Below are 15,546 nucleotides of genomic sequence, written 5' to 3'. Positions count from 1 at the left end.
GGTGTATATGTGCCACATTTTCTTAATCCAGTCTGTCACAGATGGACATTTGGGTTGATTCCAAGTCTTTGCTATTGTGAATAGCGCCGCAATAAACATACGTGTGCATGTGTCTTTGTAGTAGAATAATTTATAATCCTTTGGGTATATACCCAGTAGTGGGATGGCTGGGTCATATGGTACATCTAGTTCTAGATCCTTGAGGAACTGCCATACTGTTTTCCATAATGGTTGAACTAGTTTACAATCCCACCAACAGTGTAAAAGTGTTCCTATTTCTCCACATCCTCTCCAACACCTGTTGTTTCCTGACTTCTTAATGATTGCCATTCTAAGTGGTGTGAGATGGTATCTCATTGTGGTTTTGATTTGCATTTCTCTGATGGCGAGGGATGATGAGCATTTTTTCATGTGTCTGTTGGCTGTATGAATGTCTTCTTTTGAGAAATGTCTGTTCATATCCTTTGCCCACTTTTTGATGGGGTTGTTTGTTTTTTTTTCTTGTATATTTGTTTGAGTTCTTTGTAGATTCTGGATATTAGCCCTTTGCCAGATGAGTAGGTTGCAAAAATTTTCTCCCATTCTGTAGGTTGCCTGTTCACTCTGATGGTAGTTTCTTTTGCTGTGCAAAAGCTCTTTAGTTTAATTAGATCCCATTTGTCAATTTTGGCTTTTGCTGCCATTGCTTTTGGTGTTTTAGACATTAAGTCCTTGCCCATGCCTATGTCCTGAATGGTACTACCTAGATTTTCTTCTAGGGTTTTTATGGTATTAGGTCTAACATTTAAGTCTCTAATCCATCTTGAATTAATCTTCGTATAAGGAGTAAGGAAAGGATCCAGTTTCAGCTTTCTACTTATGCCTAGCCAATTTTCCCAGCACCATTTATTAAATAGGGAATCCTTTCCCCATTTCTTGTTTCTCTCAGGTTTGTCAAAGATCAGATGGCTGTAGATGTGTGGTATTATTTCTGAGGACTCTGTTCTGTTCCACTGGTCTATATCTGTGTTGTGGTACCAGTACCATGCTGTTTTGGTTACTGTAGCCTTGTAGTATAGTTTGAAGTCAGGTAGCGTGACGCCTCCAGCTTTGTCCTTTTGACTTAGGATTGTCTTGGCAATGCGGGCTCTTTTTTGGTTCCATATGAACTTTAAAGCCGTTTTTTCCAATTCTGTGAAGAAGGTCATTGGTAGCTTGATGGGGATGGCATTGAATCTATAAATAACCTTGGGCAGTATGGCCATTTTCACGATATTGATTCTTCCTATCCATGAGCATGGTATGTTCTTCCATTTGTTTGTGTCCTCTTTGATTTCACTGAGCAGTGGTTTGTAGTTCTCCTTGAAGAGGTCCTTTACATCCCTTGTAAGCTGGATTCCTAGGTATTTTAGGAATATTTTTAAATTTCACAACAGACACTGCCATACTTGATATTTGTCAGACACTGGGTGAACTACTAGCTTGAGGTGGAACTCAGTTTCAAAGTTACATGTTATATCATAGCACATTCTGTTTGATGACATCATAAATTTGCAAAGCTGGATCTTTAGCAATTGTTGTAATGAAACCAAGTATATGTGAAAATCAATGTGGTATTTATGAATACCACAAATCAATAAGTATTTATATCTTAACATCTTAGTAAACTTTTGAAAAATAGCACATACTTTTTAAAAGTACTATTATTTTAACAATAGTTACTTGCTAATGGGATGTGTTTGCTTTTTGGACGTTCACAGCTTCTCAGACCCTGGAATCAGATTATGTACTATCTCATTTCCTGTTCCACACTGATTTTCACATACACTAGCTTTTTGTGACAACAATTACTAAAAAGACCTAGCTTTGCAAATGATATGGTTTGGATCTGTGTCCCTACCCAAATCTCATGCTCAATTGTAATCTCCAGTGTTGGAGGTGGGGCCTGGAAGGAGGTGATTGGATCATGGGGGCAGTTTCTAATTATTTAGCACCATCCCCCTTGTGCTGTTCTCACGATAGAGTTCTCACATCTGGTTGTTTAAAATTGTGTAGCACCTTCCCCCTCTCCCTCTTCTTGCTCTGGCTATGTAAGATGAGCCTGCTTCCCCTTCACCTTCTGCCATGAGTCTAAGTTTCCTGAGGCCTCCCCTGCCATGCTTCCTGTACACCTGCTGAATCATAAGCCAGTCAAACCTCTTTTCTTTATAAATTACCCAGTCTCAGGTCTTTCTTTATAGCAGTGGGAGAACAGACTAATACAGCAAACATATGTCATCGAACAGTGTGTAACATGATCGAATGTGTAACTTTAAAATTGAGTTCTACCTCAAGCTAGTAGTTCACACGGTGTCTGACAGATATCAAGCCTGGCTGTGTTTTTCTTGAAATTTAAAAATATTGTTGGAGGCCGGGCGTGGTGGCTCACATCTGTAATCCCAGCACTTTGGGAGGCCGAGGCGGGAGGATCACGGGGTCAGGAGTTCTACACCAGCCTGGTCAATATGGTGGAACCCCATCTCTACTAAAAATACAAAAATTAGCCAGGCATGGTGGTGGGCACCTGTAGTCCCAACTACTTGGGAGGCTGAGGCAGGAGAATCGCTTGAACCTGGGAGGCAGAGGTTGCAGTGAGCTGAGATTGCACCATTGCACTCTAGCCTGGGAGACAAGAGCAAAACACCATCTCAAATAAATAAATAAATAAATAAATAAATAAATAAATAAATAAAAATATTCTTTGGTAGCCCTGTGAACACCTCAGCCACTGTTTAGAAAAACCACAGATCTAATTGCAGGTCAGCCACATGCTTGTGAAAGTGGATTCGGTTTTAGGAGCCAGGTTTGACCCTTTATTGGAGGTAAGATTTCCATATGACAGTGGAGCTTTTGAGAGTTTGTCCAACCTTATGGGAATTTAGTTCAGAGAGAACGTATTGCATTATAAGATACTGGTTTAGTGAATCATGACTTTTCTTTCGATAAGACAGTCTGTCTCAATTAGGACCAGTTAACAGGCTAGTAGTAGCAGCCCTGCAGAAAGAGGAAGTCCTTGTGACCTACAAATTCTGATATAGTCTTGTTGCCAGAGATTCTAATCAGCTGTGAGTATAGTCATTGACATTTGTAATTTCTTTGGATCTGAAAAAGATGGGAACTTGTGGGAGGGCTTTATTTACTCTTGTCCAGACTGCGTATAATGTTTCTAACTGTAGACTTCTCTGCTAACATGACAGCCGTATAATTCTCCAGTATTCAACAAGTCCGGGATGTGAAGGGCTTCTTTTGGTAGGGAACTAGAGACCAGATCCAAAACCTAGTCCTGTCCTGTTCATCTCATCCTCATAATTAAGAAAAAAATTTTAATAGCTTTACTGAGTTATAATTGGTATAATAAACTGCACATAAAGTAAAATTTAGTAAGTTTTGATATATGTATATGCCAATGAAATCATCACTACAATCAAGACTATGAGCATTTTATATTTGTTGCTTGCAAAAGTTTCATGCTTCTTTGCAATTCCTTTCTCTTCCTTTTCCCTGTTTCCCAATCCCCCCAGGCATCTACTAATGTACTTTCTGTCACTACAGATTAGTTGGCACTGTCTAGAGTTTCATCCGAATCGTATCATACAGTATGTTCTCTTTTTTGCCTGGCTTCTTTCACTCGGCATAATTGTTTTGAGATTCATCTGTGTTGTTGCATGTATCAATAGTTTATTCATGCTATTGTAGAATAGTGGACATTTACATGTCTATTCACCTGTTGATGAGTACGTGGGTTGTTCCCAGTCTTTGGCTATTACAAATAAAACTTCTATGAACATTTATGTACAAGTCTTTGTATGGACATATGCTTTCATTACACTTGAGTAAATGCCTAGGAATGCATTGGCTGGATTATATGATAGGTATATGTGTAACTTTGAAAGAAGCTGCCAAATGGTTTTCCAGAGTACCTGTACCTTTTTACATTCTCACCAGGAGTGCATAAGAGTTCTAGCTATACCACATTCTTGCCGACACTTCATAGATGTCTTTTTAACAGTTCTAAGCAGATATGTGGTGGCATTTTATTGTGGTTTTAATTTGCATGTTCCTAATGAGTAATAAAGTTGAGCATCTTTTCACATACTTATTTGCCATTTGTATATATTTACTGAAACATCTGTTCAAAGATTTTTGTCCATTTTTAACGAGATTGTTTTCTTATCTTTTGAAAATTGTTTATGTATTGTAGATACGAGGTTTTTGTTTGGTATGTGATTTGCAAATATTTTCTCCCAATTTGTAGCTTATCTTTTTTTTTTTTGAGACAGAGTCTCACTCTGTCACCCAGGCTGGAGTGCCGTGGCGTGATCTCAGCTCACTGCAACCTCTGCTTCCCGGGTTCTAGCAATTCTCCTGCCTCAGTCTCCCAAGTAGCTGGGACTACAGGCATGTGCCACCATGCCCGGCTAATTTTTTGTATTTTTAGTAGAGAACAGGGTTTCACCATGTTGGCCAGGCTGGCCTTGAACTCCTGACCTGAAGTGATCCACCTGCGACAGCCTCCCAAAGTGCTGGGATAATAGGTGTGAGCCACTGCGCCTGGTGATTTATCTTTATGCCAGGATCATATATTGATCACTATAGCTATATAATAAACCTCAAAACCAGGTAGTGTTCATCGTATTCTTTTCTTGCAAAGTTGTTTTGGTGATTATATGTTCTTTATGCTTCCATATGAATTTTAGAATCACCTTGTCAATTTCTACAATTTCTGCTTGGATTTTGATTAAGCTTGCCTTGCATTTGTAGATCAATATGAGAAGAGTTTAAAAATATATACTTTTCCAACTCATGAACACAACATAAAATCTCCATTTATTTAGGTCTTATTTTCTGTCAGCTGTATCTGAATAGTGTTCAGGTTATAAGTCTTTTCCATCTTCTGTCAGATTTACCTTTAAGTGTTGTATGTATGAAAAGTCTTTATTTCACCTTCAGTTTTGAAAGCTGTTTTCACTGGGTATAGAATTCTAGATTGATCTTATTTTCTTTTCTTTGAGTAGTTTACAAATTTACTGCTTCCCTGTTGTTTTACTTAAATTGCTTCTGACAAAAAAATCTGCTGTGTTTCTCATTTCTGTTCCTCTTTATTTAGCCCCCCTTCTCCCCGCTGGCTGCTTTTAAGACTTTGTGTTTATCATACTTATTTGTTTTTTTGTTTTGTTTCTTTTGAGATGGAGTCTCGCTCTGTCGCCCAGGCTGGAGTGCAGTGGCCGGATCTCAGCTCACTGCAAGCTCCTCCTCCCGGGTTTACGCCATTCTCCTGCCTCAGCCTCCCAAGTAGCTGGGACTACAGGTGCCCGCCACCATGCCCGGCTAGTTTTTTGTATTTTTTAGTAGAGACGGGGGTTTCACCCTGTTAGCCAGGATGGTCTCGATCTCCTGACCTCGTGATCCGCCCGTCTCGACCTCCCAAAGTGCTGGGATTACAGGCTTGAGCCACCGCGCCCGGCCTATCATACTTATTTGGACCAATTTGATTATGATGTTACTTAGTGTCGTTTTTTTCATGTATCTTATGCTTGGAGTTCATTGAACTTTATGGATTTATAGGTTCATAGTTTTCATCATATTTGGAAAGTTGTGAGTACTGTTTGTGCAAATATTTTTTCACCCCTCTCTTCTTCCTTTAGGGATTCTGTTTATGTGTATATTAAACTGCATGAGGTTGTCTCCAGGTCAATGAAACTCTAATGGTTTTTGTTATTAGTATTTTTCTCTCTGTTTCATTTTTAGATGTTTTCTATTATTTTGTATATTTCAGTACTTCATTGCTGCCATAACAAATTACCACAAATTTAATGGTTTAAAACAGCACATCTAAATTTATTATCTTACAATTCTGTATTTTAGAAGCCTGACATAAGTCTTGCTGAGCTGAAATTAAGGTGTTGGTAGGGCTGCATTCCTTCCTGGGGGCTTAGGCAAGAATCTGTTTTCTTTCTTTTTCCAGCTTCCAGAGGTTACCTGCATTCCTTGGTTTATGGCCTCCTTCATCCATTTTCAGTCAGAAACAGCATGTTGATGGCCAGGTGTGGCGGCTCATGCCTGTAATCTCAGCTTTGGGAGGCTGAGGCAGGAGGATCACCTGAGGTCAGGAGTTCAAGACCAGCCTCGCCAACATGGTGAAACTCTGCCTCTACAAAAATAAAACATAAAAAAATTATCCAGGCATAGTGGCATGCATCTGTGGTTCCAGCTGCCTGTGGTGGGCTGAGATGGGAGGATTGCATGAGCCCAAGAGTTTGATCTTGCAGTGAGTCATGACCGCACCACTGTGCACTCCAGGCTAAGTGACAGAGGGAGACCCTGAGACCCCATCTCAAAAAAGAAAGAGGATGTTGAGTCCTCTGCACCTTGCATCTCTGATCCTCTCTTTTACTTCTTGTTTTTTCCACTTTTAAGGATTTATGTTATTAGATTGAGCTCACCTGGATAATCCAAGCTAAATACCCCACCTGAAGGCCAGCTAATTAGCAACATTATTTACATCTGCAACCATAGTTCTCTTTTTGCCATGTAAAATAACATATTCACAGGTTCTGGGGATAGGATGTAGGCCTCTTTAAGAAGGGTATTATTCTGCATACCACAATATGTCAAGTTTGCTAATCTTTTTTCTGCAGTGTCTAGTTTGTCAGTAATTCTCTCTAGTGTGTTTTTCGTCTCAGAATTTTTCTCTAGAAATTCATTTTGGGTCTTTTTATATCTTCCACATCTCTACTTAACACCTGTTAGTAGTACTGACATTCACTATTGAATGTTCTCCCCACAAAATTCATATGTTGAAGCCCTAATCCTCACTGCGATGGTATTTGGAGGTAGGGCCTTTGAGAAGTAATTAGGTTTAGATTAGGTCATAAGGGTGGGAGTACCCATGATGGGTCTAGTGTCCTTTTAAGAAGAGGAAAGGAGACCATGGCTTTGCTCTTTCTCTGACATATGAGGATATAGTGAGAAGGTGGCTATCTGCAAGGCAAGAAGAAAGCCTTTACCAGAAATTGAATCTGCCAGTACTTGGATCTTGGATTTCCCAGCTCTGGAATTATGAGAAACAAAAATCTGTTGTTTAAGCCATCCAGTCTCCGGTATTTTGTGTGGCAACTGGTAAGACAACACCTTTAATCTATTTTTTGGACACATGGAATACAGTTGTAATGACTACTTTAATTTACTTTTCTAATAATACTAACGTTTGTGTCAGCTCTGGGGTAGTTTCATTAGATTGAGTTCTCTTGTCATGATGAATTGTATTTTCCTGCTTCTTTGCTGGTATTTTTGATTGGGTGCAAGATGTTGTGAGTTTTACCTTGTTGTGTGCATGGTAATTTTGTATTTCTAAAAATATTCTTGAGCTTTGTTCTGGTACATAGTTAATTTACTTTAAAACAGTTTGATTGTTTTAGGGCTGATTCTTCAGATTTTCTAGGCAGAACCAGAGTCACTTTAATCTAGGGCTCATTATTTCTCACTGCTGAGGCTGTACCCTTCTCAATACTCTACTTAGTGCCTGTGGATTATAAGGTTTTCCAGCCTGGTTGATGGGAATAGACACTATTTTTGACTTTGCAGGTTCTTTCTCTGGTCTTGGGTAGTTATCTCACACATATAATCTGATCAGCACTCCACTGAATACTTGAGGGAAACCCTTTGCAGATCTCTGGAGTTCTGTTTGGGCCACTCCCTTCTCTCTGGTACTCTGTCTATAAAAATTGAATTATCTTGGTGTGTTCTTTCTGGAAAAACTTTAAACTACTTAATGGTTAGTAAGTTAAATTTTTCTAGGAATTTGTCCATTTGCCTTTGTATTTCAAATTAGTAGGCATAAAGCTGTTCATAATATTCTCATGTCTTTTTACATCTGCTGAATCTGTTGTCAGGTTTCCTTTTTCATTCCTTATATATTTGTGCCTCTCCTTTTATTTCTGAACCAATTCTCTTATCCATTTTTAATCCTGCTACTTCTTCAGAAACTTAAAATAGTTTGATTACTGCTATTGAAAATGCTAAATAGAAAATTAAATCCAGAGTTTAAATAGGGAAGAGAAATGCAATATTAACAAAATGACTCTGTGTTAAACATTAAAGAGGCCAGTATAGTGGCTCACGCCTGTAATCCCAGCACTTTAGGAGGATGAGGCAGGTGGATCACCTGAGGTCAAGAGTTCAAGACCAGCCTCGCCAACACGGTGAAACCTTGCCTCTATTAAAAGTACAAAAATTAGCTGGGCACGGTGGTGGGTGCCTGTAATTTCAGCTACTTAGGAGGCTGAGGCAGGAGAATTGCTTGAACCCAGGAGGCAGAGGTTGCAGTGAGCTGAGATCTCGCCACTGCACTCCAGCCTGGGTGACAGAGCGAGACTCCATCTCAAAAAGAAAAAAATATATAATAAATAAAGATACCCATTCTTTTCTATTCAGGAGGCCTTCAAAAATTTTGTGCATAAAAATCACTTGGAGTGCTTATTTAAAATGCAGATTACAAGGCATCCCCCTCTAGAAAGTATGCAGCAATAATAGTCCTGGCTATGGTCCTGGAATTTGCCTTTTTAATAAGCACCCAGGTGATTCTGAAGTATGTGGCTGGAAAACTACACTTTGAGAAACATGTTCTAACTTGTGCTACAGACAAAAGACAAAGCCTTTCAAAATCCCCCTGGTAGCTGGTCTCCAGGTTGCATCTTTCAACTTACATCTGTAGCCTTCTCATCCACAATTCCCTTCACCTTCACCTTATCCTCAAATAAGCTCTCTGGATGAGGCTCGTACTCACTCATCTCCTGCTGAGACAACTTTTTTTTTTTTTTTTGAGGCAGAGTTTCACTCTTGTCTCCCAGGCTGGAGTGCAATGGCGCGATCTTGGCTCACTGCAACCTCTGCCTCTGGGGTTCAGGTGATTCTCTGGCCTTAGCCTCCCAAGTAGCTGGGATTATAGGCATACACCACCACACTGGACTAATTTTTGTATTTTTAGTGGAGATGGGGTTTCACCATTTTGGCCAGGATGGTCTCGATCTCCTGACCTCAGGTGATCCACCTGCCTTGGTCTCCCAAAGTGCTGAGATTACAGGCATGAGCCACTGTGCCCTGAGACAATATTTTGCAATAATCTCTAGAACCAATTTTTAAATTTCTAGTCTAATCAAATGCCTGAGTTTAACCTCAGGGCACTGTCCAGATTATAACAGATCTGTTATTTCCTGGACCAGTAGAAAACGGACCAAATCACCTGGATTTTTGGTTCAGACACTCACTACAAATGGAGCAGGACTTGAGAGTAGATTATAGAAGTATATATCTTTTTAGGAGCCAGGCCTCGCTAGGGATTCTCCTATTGTAGGTAAAGAGGCTCCTCCTCAGGTAGCTGAACTTCCAGATTAGATTAGTGTGTTCGTCAGGTATGGAATAGAGACCGCGAGGCATCTGGACCTTCGTTGTGCATTCTGGTAGGCCTTCCATATGGCTCATACTGCACCAGATCTGTATGCTGTCTCACTAACCTTCTTACCTTACTGCTGTTGGCTGGTAGATTCCCTTTCTGTCAAGTCTCAGGGGAATCACTGTAGCACTGACAACTTTTTCTAGGGCATCATCACCAGTGAGAACATCTAGGGCCTTACAAAAAGTACTGTCAGATGCCACGTTCTGTTCTCCAAGTATTGTGGATTTCCTCATACACAAATGAATATTCTGGTGCATACCAACTCATTTTCTTTATATGAATGCGAAGGATCTTTGTTCAAATATTAAAGGATGTTGAAGGTCTCATTGAGATTCTTTTTCTTCAAAGGATAGGAATTGTTGTAGTAGAGGGATAGGTTTGTTGAGGACATTTAGTATCTGAAGAGAGGATTAGTTGGACAGGTAAATTTTCTCCTAAATTTTGCAGACTAATTATAGTATAGAATGATAAAGTATTAGCCCAGGATGGGCCCTTGAAAGTCATTTGAAGCAGTCTCCTAGTAAAAGATACAGATAAGAAAACTGAATTCCAGGAGGCTTAGGTGTTTTGTCAGAGGTCATATAGCTGTTTGGTGGCTGTACTGTAAATACTAAAATATAATTGTTCTGCAATTTTTTTAAATAATTGAGACAGGGTCTCACTCTGTCGCCCAGGCTGGAGTGTAGTAGCGTGATCACAGCTCACTGCAGCTTCAACCTCCTGGGCTCAAGTGATCCTCCCACCTGACCTTCCTGAGTAGCTGGGACTACAGGTGTGTGCCACCATGCCTGGCTAATTTTAAAAAAAAATTTTTGTAGAAATGGGGTCTTCCTATATTGCCCAGGCTAGTCTCGAACTCCTGGGCTGAAGCGATCCTCCCGCATCAGCCTTGGGGTTACAGGTATGAGCCACCATGCCCAGCCTGCAATTTGCATCTTATTAATTATGAGTCTGATAGACCAGGAGCTGACAGATTCGGTTACCAATAGCCATAGATGAATTGAAATATTTACTAGGGTTGATTATGTCTAACTAATAAAGCTTTATCTTTGTGTTTCAGGACTTAAAACTGAAAACTGTGTTGAGAACCTAGGTAAGGTACGCTTTAAGGTCTTATCCCTACAGTAGGAATTTTATCAGTGACTTCTCATAGGTATGGGTCAGAGCCACCCCACCACTGTGCTGTCATACTGTCAGACATCATTTTCTCAAAGCTAAATTGTGCTACTGCTGGTACCTTTTCCGGTGGACAGCCTAGGAGCCTTTGCTGCCAGCTCCCCACTGCCACCCTCATCCCCACCCACAGACTTGCCTGTGGCTCTTCTCTCAAACACTGCACTGGCCTGGGCATAAAGGGAACATGCCGCTGTCATCCGAGCCTGACCTTATAGGAGTTTAAGGACTCCTTAATTCCCCTGCATCTTCAGCGATTTCCCACTTGACTCCTGTACAAAGAGCTAGCTCCTGTTCCTATATTTTCTTATCTTAGGAAAAAACATTTGGGAGACCAATGAAGGAATGGCATGAATATAGGTCAAGGAGGGAGGAGAATGGGATGACACAAGGGTAATATGGTCGATTTTAACTTCTTCAGGGAAAAAATAAGAGGATGTGACCAAAAAAAAAAAAAAATCTTTCTTAGAGGACTGTGGGAAAGATTTGGGAAGGTAGAAAATTCTAAGAGTATTAAGGAACAGCATTATCAAATAGGCCTAATAAATTTGAATTGAAGATACCAAAAATGCCTTTGGATGAAGACATGCTCTGGGTGGATCCTTTTGAAGATTTCCTCATTAAAAAGTTTAAAAACATACCAAAGGTATCAGAAGAGAGGCAAAAAAAGTTCAAAAACAAGGGTCTGTGTCTAGCTGTTTTCCTGGCTAGCTTTCCTGTGAATTTTTTTTTTCATGTAACTTAAATGAATCCACATCCAGAGGCTGAGGCGGGTGGATTGCTTGAGGTCAGGAGTTTGAGGCCAGCCTGGGCAACATGTGAAACTGGCTCTACTAAAAATATAAAAATTAGCCAGGTGTGGTGGCAGGTGCCTGTGATCCCAGCTACTTGTGAGGCTGAGGCAGGAGAATCGCTTGAACCTGGGAGGTAGAGGTTGCAGTGAGCCGGGATCGTGCCACTATACTCCAACTTGGGCGACAAAGCAAGACTCCATCCCAGAAAAAAAAAAAAGTGAATCCACGTCCATTTGTGTTTGAATTGAAATTTTATATCTCTCATAACATATTTTTATGTTTCTTAAATACAAGCCAACTAAATCTTTATTATTAATGAACATTTGAAAATAGACTGAACCTGACATTCACATCTAAGCATAGTACCATGTAATGAAAACATGTCTGTATTTCAGAATATTTTCAACCCATCTATGTCTACAACCCTGGTGAGTATGCTCTAATTTTTAAAAATAATCTTGGTTGGGCGTGGTGGCTCATGCCTGTAATCCCAGCACTTTGGAAGGCCAAGGTGAGTGGATCGCTTAAGCCCAGGAGTTTGAGATCAGCCTGGGCAACATGGTGGAACCCCATCTCTACAAAAAATACAAAACTTAGCCAGGCATGGTGGTGTGCACCTGTAAATACAAAACTTAGCCAGGAATGGTGGTGTGCACCTGTAGTCCCAGCTACTTGGGAGACTGAGGCAGAAGGATCACTGGAGTCTGGGAGGCAGAGGTTGCAGTGAGCCAAGATCAAGCCCACTGCACTCCAGCCTGGGTGACAGGGCGAAACCCTGTCTCCAAAGTTAATAATAATCCTCACCTGGATGTTTAATAGCTCTTTCTTGTTTAGCAAATGTATTTCTTAGCTGAAGAATATTTGCAGATAGAAAGCAGTGACTTGGCCTATACGAGAAGAAAAAAATAAAGAAGCTATTCTAGGGAAATGTACCTTTCTCAAATGGGAGAATTGGCTTTGTGGAGATCTCAACAACATGGAAACTTTCTGGGGAATACGGGTGGTGAGAATGAAGAGCTAGTCATTCTTGACCAGTTCTGGGGGCTTCTTAGGTACAGCTCTGTATTCAGTCATTGAAATGAACCTATATGACTCCAAATACTCAGAGGAAAACACAGAACTCTGCATATCTGCATCTCTCAAATATGCTGATGCTTGATGTTTAATGTTATTTAACTAAAATATGTAGGTGATTAGATGCTCTTAAAGTTTCCACTTGAGGATATATGGCCCAAATCATTTCTTTGCATGTAAGTTCCTTATCATGTGTTTGGTTTATGTTGCTACAGTAAATTTTTCTTTGTTGAAAAGAGAAGAGGTTCTAGCCTTTTTAAAACATGCAATTTATTTCATGTTTGGGAAGATACTTCCTGTCCCGATAGAAGTGAAGCACTTTACACCTTGAGGACTTCTTAGCAGCCCTTCTTTTTATTGTTCCATTGCAGTCACAGGTTCTACTGATCACTTCACAGGGACTTTAGCTGACTCTTCAACATAGACATTTTCTCGGCTCCTTGAGATCCCTGGTAGACAAGCTATTTGTAATACTTTTCTTAATAGTGGGGGCAGAGAATGTTCCAGCTCATTAGCTAAGGTACATTTAGACTCTGATCGACAACTTAAGTTTAGTAGGGTAGTTTCCTGGACATATCAAATGGTTCTTTATAGTCATTCAGTCTTTCCTGAAAGCAATTTTGCTGTAACAATAGTAACTGCTAGTTCTTTTGTGTCATCGTTAAAACTGATGAACTTCTTTTTTGTGACTCAGGCGAGAAAACCCAGAAGCTTGAAGACCATGGTAAGACATTTTTATACATTTTGGGGGTTTGACTGGGTGCGGTGGCTCATGCCTGTAATCCCAGCACTTCGGGAGGCCGAGGCGGGCAGATCACGAGGTCAGGAGATTGAGACCATCCTGACCAACATAGTGAAACCCCATCTTTACTAAAAATAAAAAATCAGCCGGGCGTGGTGGCATGTGGCTGTAATCTCAGCTACTTGGGAGGCTGAGGCAGGAGAATCCCTTGAACCAGGGAGTTGGAGGTTGCAGTGAGCTGAGATTGTGCCACAGCACTGTAGCCTGGCAACAGAGCGAGGTTCCGTGTCAAAAAAAAAAAAGAAGATGGCCGAATAGGAACAGCTCCAGTCTCCAACTCCCAGCGCGAGCGACACAGAAGACCGGTGATTTCTGCATTTTCAACTGAGGTACTGGGGTCATCTCACTAGGGAGTGCCGGACAATCGGTGCTGGTCAGCTGCTGCAGCCCGACCAGCGAGAGCTGAAGCAGAGCGAGGCATCGCCTCACCTGGGAAGCGCAAGGGGGAAGGGAATCCCTTTTCCTAGCCAGGGGAACTGAGACACACAACACCTGGAAAATCGGGTAACTCCCACCCCAATACTGCGCTTTAAGCAAATGGGCACACCAGGAGAATATATCCCACACCTGGCCGGGCGGGTCCCACACCCACGGAGCCTCCCTCATTGCTAACACAGCAGTCTGCGATCTAATCGAAATGGCAGCAGCGAGGCTGGGGGAGGGGCAACCGCCATTGCTGAGGCTTAAGTAGGTTAACAAAGCCGCTGGGAAGCTCGAACTGGGTGGAGCTCACAGCAGCTCAAGGAAACCTGCCTGTCTCTGTAGACTCCACCTCTGGGGACAGGGCACAGATAAAAAACAACAAAAAAGCAGCAGAACCTCTGCAGACGCAAACGACTCTGTCTGACAGCTTTGAAGAGAGCAGTGGATCTCCCAACACGGAGGTTGAGATCTGAGAAGGGACAGACTGTCTGCTCAAGCGAGTCCCTGACCCCTGAGTAGCCTAACTGGGAGACATCCCCCACCAGGGGCAGTCTGACACCCCACACCTCACAGGGTGGAGTACACCCCTGAGAGGAAGCTTCCAAAGGAAGAATCAGACAGGTACACTCGCTGTTCAGCAATATTCTATCTTCCGCAACCTCTGCTGCTGATACCCAGGCAAACAGGGTCTGGAGTGGACCTCAAGCAATCTCCAACAGACCTACAGCTGAGGGTCCTGACTATCAGAAGGAAAACTATCAAACAGGAAGGACACCTATACCAAAACCCCATCAGTACATCACCATCATCAAAGACCAGAGACAGATAAAACCACAAAGATGGGGAAAAAGCAGGGCAGAAAAGCTGGAAATTCAAAAAATAAGAGCGCATCTCCCCCTGCAAAGGAGCGCAGCCCATCGCCAGCAACGGATCAAAGCTGGTCAGAGAATGACTTTGACGAGATGAGAGAAGAAGGCTTCAGTCCATCAAACTTCTCAGAGCTAAAGGAGGAATTATGTACCCAGCACAAAGAAACTAAGAATCTTGAAAAAAGAGTGGAAGAATTGACAGCTAGACTAATTAATGCAGAGAAGGTCATAAGCGAAATGACAGAGATGAAAACCATGACACGAGAAATATGTGACAAATGCACAAGCTTCAGTAACCGACTCGATCAACTGGAAGAAAGATTATCAGCGATTGAGGATCAAATGAATGAAATGAAGCGAGAAGAGAAACCAAAAGAAAAAAGAAGAAAAAGAAATGAACAGAGCCTGCAAGAAGTGTGGGATTATGTAAAAAGACCAAATCTACGTCTGATTGGGGTGCCTGAAAGTGAGGGGGAAAATGGAACCAAGTTGGAAAACACTCTTCAGGATATCATCCAGGAGAACTTCCCCAACCTAGTAGGGCAGGCCAACATTCAAATTCAGGAAATACAGAGAACGCCACAAAGATACTCTCGAGAAGAGCATCTCCATACACATAATTGCCAGATTCACAAAGTTGAAATGAAGGAAAAAATCTTAAGGGCAGCCAGAGAGAAAGGTCGGGTTACCCACAAAGGGAAGCCCATCAGACTAACAGCAGATCTCTCGGCAGAAACTCTACAAGCCAGAAGAGAGTGGGGGCCAATATTCAACGTTCTTAAAAGAATTTTAAACCCAGAATTTCATATCCAGCCAAACTAAGTTTCATCAGTGAAGGAGAAATAAAATCCTTTACAGATAAGCAAATGCTTAGAGATTTTGTCACCACCAGGCCTGCCTTACAAGAGACCCTGAAGGAAGCCCTAAACATGGAAAGGA

The 15,546-nt window shown here is 41.4% G+C and overlaps 1 protein-coding gene across 9 annotated transcripts in view; it reads left to right on the top strand.

The window, feature by feature from the left end:
* ART3 (ADP-ribosyltransferase 3) overlaps window positions 1-15,546 on the top strand; it is a 117,798-nt gene that overhangs the window by 85,314 nt on the left and 16,938 nt on the right. For 8 of the 9 annotated variants that reach the window (XM_033214394.1, XM_033214388.1, XM_033214389.1 and 5 more), the window contains 3 exons: window positions 10,533-10,565; window positions 11,835-11,867; window positions 13,208-13,237. In XM_033214394.1, the coding sequence (XP_033070285.1) occupies window positions 10,533-10,565; window positions 11,835-11,867; window positions 13,208-13,237 (96 nt within the window). Of the gene's footprint in view, window positions 1-10,532; window positions 10,566-11,834; window positions 12,167-13,207; window positions 13,238-15,546 lie in introns of those variants that run through there. The other variant, XM_033214391.1, reaches the window with a different exon arrangement.

The sequence above is a fragment of the Trachypithecus francoisi genome, unplaced genomic scaffold, assembly GCF_009764315.1.
Source record: "Trachypithecus francoisi isolate TF-2019V2 unplaced genomic scaffold, Tfra_2.0 Lachesis_group1, whole genome shotgun sequence".
Taxonomy (NCBI): Eukaryota; Metazoa; Chordata; class Mammalia; order Primates; family Cercopithecidae; genus Trachypithecus; species Trachypithecus francoisi.
The sequence above is the reverse complement of the archived record's forward strand: the minus strand, read 5'-3'. Positions and strand labels throughout refer to the sequence as shown.